General features: G+C 43.2%; 1 protein-coding gene across 1 annotated transcript; it reads left to right on the top strand.

Moving 5' to 3' along the window:
* Positions 1 to 1,288: 1,288 nt before the first annotated feature.
* Positions 1,289 to 11,128, top strand: amy2a (amylase alpha 2A). Its single transcript, XM_077225339.1, has 10 exons — positions 1,289 to 1,489; positions 1,690 to 1,836; positions 1,924 to 2,121; positions 2,230 to 2,460; positions 2,549 to 2,682; positions 9,473 to 9,595; positions 9,693 to 9,792; positions 9,880 to 10,001; positions 10,598 to 10,723; positions 10,906 to 11,128. Exons 1-10 carry the CDS (start codon positions 1,322 to 1,324, stop codon positions 11,093 to 11,095), a joined length of 1,539 nt encoding a protein of 512 aa, XP_077081454.1. The 5' UTR covers positions 1,289 to 1,321; the 3' UTR covers positions 11,096 to 11,128.
* The last annotated feature ends 435 nt before the right edge of the window (positions 11,129 to 11,563 follow it).

The following is an 11,563-nucleotide window of genomic DNA, read 5'->3' as shown; positions in this document are numbered from 1 at the left end:
GGTTACTTGGTTCCCTGAGATAACGTAGAGGGGAAATTGCTTGAGGCCTGGTGCAAGGACAACAATCTCCCATTTCCAGCATAGAAGCAAAATCATTTATAATGACAGAATTGCAAGATTTAATTAGCAATTCCGAGTGGTAAAATCTGAATTTTCAGAATCAGAAATCAAAAGAAAGACTTTTTCCTCTCAATTTCAAGTTTATATCTCGCAATTCTGAGAAAAGAAGTCAGAATTGCAAGATATAAACTAGAAATTGCGTGTTATGAAGTCCAATTCTGAGGAAAAATAAGAAAAAATTAGAAAAAAGTCACAGTTGTGAGATAAAAAAGTCACAATTACCTTTTTTATAATTTTTTTATTCAGTGGCAGATTAAGCTTCCATATATGTCACATGGCATGTTCACTTCAGTATCTTCTTGACAGAGGCATCCAAGTTTTAGGGGTGCATGCGGTTTTATATTTATTTCAGTTTACAAGTAGTAAATTTATAGAAATAGCCTACGTCTTCTAAATTTTCAGAATTTAAGAAAATTGGTGTGTATTTTAAATGTTATTTTTTGCTTGGTTTATTTTTTTTAATCAATTTACATTATAAGTAATAAGGATTACACTGTCTTCTTTAAACAATTGTAGTAGTGAATTATATAATTAAAGAAACTAAGAGCAGTCGCAGATAAAAGTTAAGTACTTTTCAGCAAATGCTAGAATATTTTATTTATGTTTTGTTTATCCTGGTTATTAAACACTAAGAAATGTTTATTAATGTCAGTAAGAGTTATTGATCGTTTAAGTCATAATAATTAAAGATAAACTATTTTTTATTTTCTCGTAATATTTGTAAAAAAAAACTAGCTCATTACAAAACTAGCTCATTGCATAACGTGATTCAATGATGTTTTTTTTCTACTGTCAGCCAAACCTGTTCTGCTCCTTTTTTCATTAAGTCATTTTATTCATATAACACATTTAACAATACAAGTTTTTTCAAAGCAGTTGTGCGGTAAAAATCAGTGTGAGCATTCTGAATGGAAAAACGTACAGCTTACAGTCTCAACCTTGTGGTGTTGTTTGCCAAAGTTACTTTTCAAACCTTACCTAACAGTGTTTTATAACTATGTTTACGCTGATAAGGTTATTTAAAGAAGTCTGTATTTTTAGCTTGTACCATGGGAAATAGTCAATGTTTTTCACCTGCAGTTCAAAGTGGCATTCTCCAACCTTTGAGGTCCCTGATTGGCCAGAGGAAAAATGTAATTTTGTACATAAACTGCACATGAGCCTAGGTTTTGTTATAGGCTTTTCTCTGAACCAGGCAAGGATGAAGCTTCTAATCTTGGCAACAATGATCGGGCTGAGCCTCGCTCAGTTCAACCCAAACACTAAAAGTGGAAGAACTGCCATCGTCCACCTGTTTGAGTGGCGCTGGGCCGATATCGCAGCGGAGTGTGAGCGCTACCTTGGACCAAATGGCTTTGGTGGAGTTCAGGTATTTTTAAACACATCTTTGAAGTTAATACTGCAAAGATTTCATTTGCTGTTAATAATTTCTTGTGCTTTATAAGTGAAAAAAAATGTATATATATATATATATATATATATATATATATATATATATATATATATATATATATATATATATATATATATATAATAGTAATAACTAAATATCATTTTTTCCAATTTCAGATCTCCCCTCCGAGTGAGAGCATTGTTGTCACAAACCCCTGGCACCCTTGGTGGCAAAGATATCAGCCAATCGGTTACAACCTGTGTTCCAGATCAGGAAATGAAAATGAGCTGAGAGACATGATCACTAGGTGCAACAATGTCGGGGTAAATGCAGCTATAATTTACAAATAGAGTACATAGCATTTTGCTGTATTATTCTCATGGAAAATTCACGTCGGTTTGTATTTGTAGGTGTACATCTACGTTGATGCAGTCATCAACCACATGTGTGGAGCGGGTGGTGGAGCTGGTACCCACTCAAGCTGTGGTTCATATTTCAATGCCAACAACAAGGACTTCCCCACAGTTCCATACTCCAACTTGGACTTCAATGATGGCAAATGCAACACTGGCAGTGGAAACATCGAGAACTACCAGGATGTCAACCAAGTATGAGATGATTTGATGTCTAAGTGTTCATTTCAACCTCTGATTTATTGTGCAGTGTGATCTCTTTTTGTCTTGGTGTTACAAATCTGAGCACTGTAACGATGGCAGGTGAGAAACTGTCGTCTGGTTGGTCTTCTGGACTTAGCTTTGGAGAAGGACTATGTGCGTGGTAAAACGGCCGACTTCATGAACAAGCTGATTGACATGGGAGTGGCTGGATTCAGAGTGGACGCTTGCAAGCACATGTGGCCTGGTGATCTTTCTGCTGTCTATGGCCGTCTTCACAATCTGAACACTAAGTGGTTTCCCTCAGGCTCCAAACCTTTTATCTTCCAAGAGGTATTTCCATTCATTTCCAAAAGGAACATCAGTTTAAAGGTAACACAATATTTAATAGCGATTTACTTGTTATTGGGTATGTTATTAGGTTATTGATCTAGGTGGGGAGCCCATTACATCAAATGAATACAATGGAATTGGAAGGGTGACTGAGTTCAAGTACGGTGCCAAGCTGGGCAATGTCATCCGCAAATGGAATGGAGAAAAACTATCCTTCCTCAAGTAAGCAAACCTGTGGATATGCATTGCTATTAATTATTCAACAGTCCTCCTTTTGATTGGTCAAACAAAGTTCCAAACATACAGTACAACAGCACTGGGACTTATCGCTGTCTGGATCACTCTACTTTGCACATTCCAGACAAACAGTCAAGTGGCGGAAATTTTTCACTGACTTTTTGAAGGTTACATTGTTACGCAAGTAGGTGTCTGATTGAGTCTTGTAACTGTATGTGTGGATCACGGATTCATTAATGCAACTGATTCATTCAAAACACCCATGAACAAACTATTAATTCAGGACTGAAACAAGTGACTGTTTTTATGATTAAGAAATTGAATAATTCATTCGACTCATTCGTTCAAAACTCTTGATTCATTCAGAGACAAAACAAGTGACTGTTTTTGAGTAAGCAAATATAATCGTTCACTCCACCAATTCTTTTAATATGCTGATTAATTCAGGAACTAAACAAGTGAGGCCCTGCGTCACAATGTCCATGCTATCCATCCTAAACAGTATGTGAGATTAAAGTAAGTTTGTCCCTAAGCATAGTAGGCTATGTTGAAAAGAGTATGCCAGAAGTCCCTGGATGGTCTACTATTCCCAGTGGATTTTTGAAGTGTGGATCCGTGCACACTCTAAAGGCTACTATTGCCCACAACCCTTTTGCGCTTTGGAGAAGGAACTACAAACATGAGTAAAAAGTGTTAAAAAACTACAAAACATGGCAGATATGCGCAACCGACGGTTTAGATAAAGGTTTGAGTGACTAATCTAAGTTTAACCTGATAAAAAATATATTTATTTGATGTTATCCGTGGTATATTTCATCTGCAATAACAATGTGGACTTTTATAAAGATCTGTTTGGCCATTAACTTTTAAATGCATCATTATGCATTAATATAAGGGAAGTTCTCTGCGACCCGCGACTGCAGATCAACTTGGTACAGCATTTCTCTCCGATACAGTAGGAAATGAAATGAAATGAGGAGGATTTTATCTTTGACTAGATGATTAACAGGCCACTTTACTGGGACAGGATGCGACAGAGAGCAACCGCTAAAGACGCAATTGTATGACGTGATATGTTCTAAAGCTTGTCTACTCTTCTGCTACACACTCAAAAGTATCTACTTTTTCTTCACAAAGAGAGTACATACTTTTAGGGCGTAGTTTAAGTAGGCGAATTGAGGCGCTGCAACAGTTTTTTTTGAACGAGAAACGTCCCGGGTTACGTATGTAACCCTAGTTCCCCGAAGGGACGGACGCTGCGTGTAATCGCAGTGGGAACGCCCTCCAGCGTAACGCGTCTGAAGCATGAATGAAATCAGTCAATGGAGAGATGGAGCGTAATAGCGAGTGACGTCATCGACCAGGAAGCTATAAATATCCCCTGAGCACACAATACGCCAGCTTAAAGTTACTGAAGCAAGCGACCCAATGGGATGCCGGGAGTATGGCAGGACACGCAGCGTCCGTCCCTTCGGGGAACTAGGGTTACATACGTAACCCGGGACGTTCGCCTTCAGGGACTACCGCTGCGTGTAATCGCAGTGGGAACGCAATACCCACATCCCCATACGACCAAATCCCCGTCGTGTGTCATTAGGAGACACAAACCGACGAGAGAACCTGAGCCCCGGGAGTGGAGCTAAGATCAAGGGAATAAAATCTAACGAAAGTGTGCGGTGAGGACCAGCCTGCCGCATCACAAACGTCCTGAAGAAAAGCTCCTGAAAGAAGAGCTGTAGAGGCAGCCATACTCCTGGTGGAATGAGCCCTAACAGCCAAAGGTGAAGGCTGATGGGCCGAACCGTAAACAAGCGAGATGGCCTCGACCACCCACTTGCTCATCCTTTGCTTAGATGCCGGACACCCTTTCTTAGGTGACCCAAAACAGACAAACAGTTGTTCCGATCTCCTCCACAGGGCAGCTCTGTGGACATAAGCATCTAAAGCCCTAACGGGGCACAGCAAATTAAGTCACTTCTGGTCTGACGTCAGAAAAGGCGGAGGACAGAAAGCCTGCAGAACTATAGGTCTAACAAAAGTAGTTGGCACCTTAGGAACATAACCTGGTCTCGGACAGAGAAAGGCCTTAACCATACCAGGAGCAAATTCCAGGCACGAGGGAGCCACCGAAAGTGCTTGAATATCTCCAATTCTTTTTAGAGATGAGATAGCGAGAAGAAGGATAGTCTTTAGCGTAAGAAACTTTTCCGAAACTTCCTCGATGGGCTCGAAAGGAGCTAGGGAGAGACCTTCTAAGACGATGGCCAGATCCCAAGCTGGTACGCTCGTGCGAACTGCAGGCCTCAGCCTCAAGGCGCCACGAAGGAAGCGAGATATAAGTGGGTGTCTCCCGAGAGAACCTCCGCTCGAAGGGGCGTGGTAAGCAGCTAAGGCCGCCACGTACACCTTCAGTGTGGAGTGGGATAACCCTGTGGAGAGACGGTCCTGCAGGAAATCCAGCACTGTACCAACTGGGCAGTTAACTGGGTCCTGCTGGCGCTCTCCACACCAAGAGGTGAAAAGTTTCCACCTCGCGGCATATAACTTCCTCGTGGCGGGAGCTCTGGATTGGAGGATGGTCTCAACGACCTCAGTCGAGAGACCAGAATCTAACAGCTGGGCCCCCTCAGAGGCCAAGCCCACAGCCTCCATAGTTCTGGGCGGGGGTGAAGGATCGACCCACTCGCCTGAGAGAGTAGATCTCTCCTGATCGGTATCTCCAGGGGAGACCGTCGAGGAGAGACACTAGGTCCGCAAACCATACTCGGGCCGGCCAGAACGGGGCTATTAGCAGAAGACTGAGCCCGTCCCGGCGAACCCTCTCCAGAACTCCCGGGAGCAGAGCGATCGGGGGAAAAGCGTACAAACGTGACCTCGGCCACAGATGTACCATCGCGTCCAACCCCAGTGGGACTGGCAGGCTGAGAGATAACCACAGTGGACAGTGTGATGTCTCTCGGGAAGCAAATAGGTCTACCTCGGCACGACCAAAATGTTCCCATAGGAGCTCCACCACCTCGGGGTGAAGACTCCATTCCCCGGGCCTCGGCCCCTGCCTCGACAGGATGTCTGCCCCCGGATTTAAATACCCCGGGAGATAAATAGCTCTCAGAGAAAGAATTTTCCCCTGGGACCATAGAAGGATCTGACGTGCCAGTTTGTAAAGAGGGCGAGAACGCAGACCCCCCTGATGGTTGATATAAGAGACCACCGATGTGTTGTCTGACCGGACAAGAACATGGTGGCCCCTTAGGTCTGGGAGGAAATGTTTCAGAGCCTGAAACACTGCCAACATCTCTAGACAATTTATGTGCCATAGACGGTGACGGTCCTCCCACAGACCCTGAGCTGGCCTCCCACAGACCAATCATGATCGCCCCCCACCCCGTGAGAGAGGCATCTGTCGTTAGCATGACGCTACGACAAGGAGCTCCCAACACAGGGCCTTGGGACAGAAACCGAGGATCTTTCCACATAACCATGGTGGGATGACACCGTCGCGAACTCATGATCATGCGAAGCGGATTTCCCCTCGGGGAGAATCCCCTGGTTCTGAGCCACCACTGTAACGGTCTCATGTGCAGGAGGCCAAAAGGTATCACGTTGGACGCAGCTGCCATGAGACCTAACAGTCTCTGGAACTGTTTTACAGTGGATGACTGGCCTAGCTTGACCTGATCTACTGCGGCGAGAATCGAAGCAACACGAGCAGGTGACAACTGTGCCTGCATCGTCGTCGAATCCCACACTACACCGAGAAAAGTGGTTCTCTGTAATGGAGAAAGAACACTCTTCTTGGCGTTGCGCCTCAACCCCAACCTCTTGATGTGAGCAAGAACGACATCTCGATGCCGAACCGCCTGTTGTTCTGATTGAGCTAGAATTAACCAATCGTCTATATAGTTCAGAATACGGATGCCCTGCAGCCTCAGCGGGGCTATAGCCGCATCCATACACTTCGTGAACATGCGGGGTGACAGTGCTAGGCCGAACGGAAGAACCTGTTATTGGTAAGCTTCACCCCCGAAAGCGAACCTCAGGAACTTCCTGTGTTGAGGTAGGATAGATACGTGGAAGTAAGCGTCCTTTAGATCTATCGTGACGAACCAGTCCTCGGATCTGATTTGACACGATCTGCTTGAGAGTGAGCATCTTGAATTTGAGCTTCCCTACAGCGCGATTTAAGAGACGCAGATCTAGAAAGGGACGCAGCCCTCCATCTTTTTTCGGAAAGATGAAGAACTGGCTGTAGTATCCTATTTCCCTGCTGGGTGGAGGAACCCGCTCTATAGCTCCTTTCGCTGAGGGAACCAGCCTCTCGAGGCTGGCCTCTGGATGAACATCCCGAGTGAAAGACACTGCGCCCTGTAACGTACTGGAAGGGAACAGCTGGTCTGGGCACTCCACAACCCTCCTCGGAGGGGGCGAGCGTCCCTCGGGAAATCGCTCGCCGAGTCTCTCTACGCCCTGGGTTAGTAGAGCAGACCCCTGAGGGCATCGGGAAAGACAGGGCACCGTGTTTTTGCGCAGTGAACTCAAGTCTTCCACGATGGGGACCACCCTCAGAGTCCTGACGTTCAGCACGTCAGGATTTTTTCGACGCGGCCTTCTTGGCGATAATGACTGTCCTCAGATCAGCCCTACCCCGAGAAGGTCGCGCCGGAGAGCGCCCCGCCTCGTCCCTCCAGTTTCTCGGCGGGGGGGGGGGGGGGGGGGGGCACGAAACGCGACACTTCGTTTCTGCTGCGCTCTTTTTGAAGTACTCGGCGGCTGGGACTGCCCTCGCTCAGCAGCCCCAGCGACACGCACTTTAGGGGGCATACATTTCTGAAAAGCAGCCGCCTGTTTCTTCTCTTCCTGGAACCTCTCCGTGACAGAGTGAAGAGCGTCACCGAAGAGGCCCGCAGGCGAAACTGGAGCATTAAAAGGAGAGTCTTATCTTTCTCCTTCATAGAGGTCTGACTCAACCACAAGTGTCTCTCTGTGGCCACCATGCCATAGACCGGCCGATAGATTTAACGGTCTCCTTGGTGGCCCGGAGAGTGAGATCAGCAGTCTGCCTGAGCTCATTAATCATATCCACAGAAATTTCACCCCCCTCACAAGCATCTTTAAGCAGGTCAGCCTGATAAGCCTGCATAATGGCCAAAGTGCGCCGAGTAAGCCTTCCCCACTAACACAGAAGTATTTTTTTTTTTTTTTTTAGTGGCTTAGAGGGCAGAGCCGGTGCTTTAAGTGAAGATGACGAAGCAGGAGAGAGATAGCTGGAGAGCGTCTCCTCTGCCTTCGGCATGGTCACGTACCCTGAAGCTTTTGCACCAAAAATTTTTCCATAAGCATTAGACTGGTTAGTATAAATTTTATTTGAAACAGGTCTAACCCAGGTCTTTGAAACCTCAGAGTGAAGATCTGGGAAGAATGGTAAGCACCAGCGAGAAGGCTGAGGACGTGCAGACAGAAGTCTATCATCTAATTTGCTTTCATTTCTAGACTCCTGCCTATCAGTTGGCCACTTTTTTTTTTTCTCTTTTTTTTTTTTACAGCCCGAGATAACACATCTATCAGCCCCTCTTCAGCAGTATGCTGGAGTGACGAGTCAGTTTCTTCTGATGCAAAACTTTCGACATCGAGCTCCTCAGAACTGGATAATCTAAGTTCGACATCATGTGCCTCGACCCGGGCAGAAGTAACCGCCGCTGCGCGTGCTTCCAGAGCCGGGTGAGAGGCAGTAGATCTCGCTGGAGATAGCTGAGATAGGGCGGAGCCCGTCTCAACGTCGCCAGTGAGATCCATCTGCGAGCCCCAAGACAAGCGCCGCCGCTCTGCCTCAACAGAAGCGGGACCCGAGCCTCGGGGAGCTCGCAGCAAACCACTCTCCTCAAAGAGCGATCGCCGCGAGCGCAGAGTTCTCAAGGGAAAACGCTCGCAATGCTCACAATCGACCCCCTCGAGAGCCGACTGGGCATGCAGCAATCCCAAACAAGCAACACACAGCTGATGTGTATCCCCACCCGTGATGTATCGTGTACAGGGGGAAACACACTTTCTATATTGCTCGCTCGTCACTTTGACATTCATATTGTTTTATATATATATATATATATATATATATATATACTGAGAAACTCCTGTCTAAACAGACAAACACAATCGCTAGATTTCAGACACACACAGAGCTTGCTGAAGTAACAAAAAGCTGGCGTATTGTGTGCTCAGGGGATATTTATAGCTTCCTGGTCGATGACGTCACTCGCTATGACGCTCCATGTCTCCATTAACTGATTTCATTCATGCTTCAGACGCTGGAGGGCGTTCCCACTGCGATTACACGCAGCGGTAGTCCCTGAAGGGGAACTGAATGATTCATTCAAACGATTCACTCAAAGCGCTGATTTTTTCAGTAATGAAATGCGTGACCATTTAATGAGTGAGAAATTGAATCATTCACTTAGTCACTTCATTCACTCCACTCATTCAGGAATGAAGCACCACTGCTGTTGATCCAGAGACAAGTCTTTTTTGTTGTTGAAATATTTACTATGGTGTAACAAACAAGTAAATGATAATATTGTGTCTAAAATGTAAGATACTCAATGTTAGCTTCTTGCTCTGAACAATACAACAGAACTAGAAGTGAGTGTGATATTGCATAAATATAGGAACTTTATTGTTAATTCAAACATTTTCTAAGGGTCTTAGCTCTGTTTTGTCACCCTGTTGTATTTATTGTTTCTTGCAAACTAAAACATTAAACAGATTAAGATTTTTGTTTCAGGAACTGGGGTGAGGGCTGGGGCTTCATGGCTTCTGATAAAGCTGTAGTGTTTACTGACAATCACGATAACCAGAGAGGACATGGTGCTGGAGGTGCATCTATTGTGACATTCTGGGATGCCAGGTACAACTTTGTATGATTTTCATTTACAAAGCAGCATTTGCATAACACATAAATATATAAAATTTCCTTTCACTTGTTATAATCCTTCTCTTTCTAGACTTTACAAAATGGCTGTAGCCTTTATGTTGGCTCACCCGTACGGATTTACCAGAGTAATGTCCAGCTATCGGTGGGACCGCAACATTGTGAATGGACAGGTAGATGTTTTAATCTTAGTCAAGTGAGAAAACAAATGCTAATATGTCTTGTAAGGATTCATAATTGTTCACTTTTTCATTGCTCAGGACCAAAACGACTGGATAGGACCTCCCAGCAATGGTGATGGATCCACCAAACCAGTTACCATCAACTCTGACTCTACCTGTGGAAACGGCTGGGTGTGTGAGCACAGATGGCGTCAGATCAAGTGAGTAACTATAGTTTCAAGATGTCTTATGCTTGCTAACATACACTAAGGTTCAAAAGCTTGGGGTCAGTATGATTTTTTTTAAATAAGCAAGGATGCATTACCAATAGTAACAGTAAAGACATTGTTTCAAATGGTTTCTATTTCAAATAAATGCTGTTCTTTTGAACTTCGTATTTATCAAAGGATCCTGAAAAAAATACATCACGGTTTCCAAAAAAATAATATAACTGTTTTCAATTTTTATAATAATAATACAAAAAATGTTTAGCACGAAATCAGCAATGATTTCATCACAGTAATACATTATATAAAATATATATTAAACATAGAAAACAATAATAATAAATTGTAATATTTTTTAAACTAAATCTAAATTGTAATAATATTTCACAGTATTACTGTTTTTACTGTTTTTTTATCAAATAAATGCAGCTTTGATGAGCATAAGAGTCTTCTTTTAGAAAACATTAACAAAATCTGATTCCAAAATTTTAACTGTAGTGTACTTCAGAATTTAAAATCATTATAATTATGAAGTAAGATTATAAAGTAAGGGTTGGGAATGTATGATACAAACTAACATTTCTCCACAGAAACATGGTGGCCTTCCGTAATGTTGCAAATGGACAGTCAGTCTCCAACTGGTGGGACAATGGAAGCAACCAGATCTCTTTCAGCCGTGGTAATCGAGGATTCATTGTCATCAACAATGATGACTGGTAAGAATTTGTTCTTTAAAGAAAGGTACAATATGAGAGAGGATTTTAGTTTGTATTTTTTTTTTTTTTTTGGGAGAGAGAGATGTTGTATTTAAATCTAGCTACAATAGTGTGTGTTGTGCATGTAGCTACTGTAATTGTTATCAGCAGCATATAATCTATAATATTCACTTGTGCTCTAGGGAGCTGAATGTTACCCTGAACACCGGCCTGCCAGGAGGCACCTACTGTGATGTGATCTCTGGTCAGAAGGAAAGTGGTAGATGTACTGGGAAACAGGTGACGGTTGGAGGAGATGGGCGTGCTTCCTTCAGAATCAGCAACACGGAAGAAGACCCGTTTATGGCCATTCACGCAGACTCAAAACTTTAAATAATGCTATTTAAATAAATAAGCTGCATGCAAGTTATTACTATTGTCATTTTTTACATGGTTTCATCCTGTCTCCAGTTGCAAAAATTGTATTTCTAATTTATCCATAGATGCAAAATCTTTAGAAATAGAGTATTATTCATCATTAAGAACTATAATATAATTTACAATTCCAAATTTTAGTGACTTACCCTACATACTTTAAAAGCAGTGAAATGGCACATAAAAAACAGTAAAATAGATAAAAATATAAAGTCGAAAATGAAATATAAATATAAAAACTGAAGGTACAATAGTTAAACTTTAACTAAAACAACAACACTGCTCTTAAGCTGTGTGTCCAGTAATGGACTACAGTTGTATCTCACGCATCAGCACAAATCCTTTTTTTGAATACAGTGTACTTCGTTTTGCTTCTCTCTGATCAGTCTGAGGAAACCTGAGAAAGCAACTTCTCTTCCTCAATAA

Source organism: Siphateles boraxobius, unplaced genomic scaffold (genome assembly GCF_051911475.1).
Source record: "Siphateles boraxobius isolate OS27281-9 unplaced genomic scaffold, OSU_SipBor_1 1, whole genome shotgun sequence".
Classification (NCBI taxonomy): domain Eukaryota; kingdom Metazoa; phylum Chordata; class Actinopteri; order Cypriniformes; family Leuciscidae; genus Siphateles; species Siphateles boraxobius.
Note: the sequence above shows the minus strand (reverse complement) of the source record. Positions and strands in the feature narration are given on the sequence as shown.

Coding starts and splice junctions, on each gene's coding strand:
- amy2a (XM_077225339.1), top strand. CDS start 1,322: ATGAAGCTTCTAATCTTGGCAACAATGATCGGGCTGAGCCTCGCTCAG. Junction 9,596..9,692: donor GTGACATTCTGGGATGCCAG/GTACAACTTTGT, acceptor TTCTCTTTCTAG/ACTTTACAAAATGGCTGTAG. Junction 10,002..10,597: donor CACAGATGGCGTCAGATCAA/GTGAGTAACTAT, acceptor ATTTCTCCACAG/AAACATGGTGGCCTTCCGTA.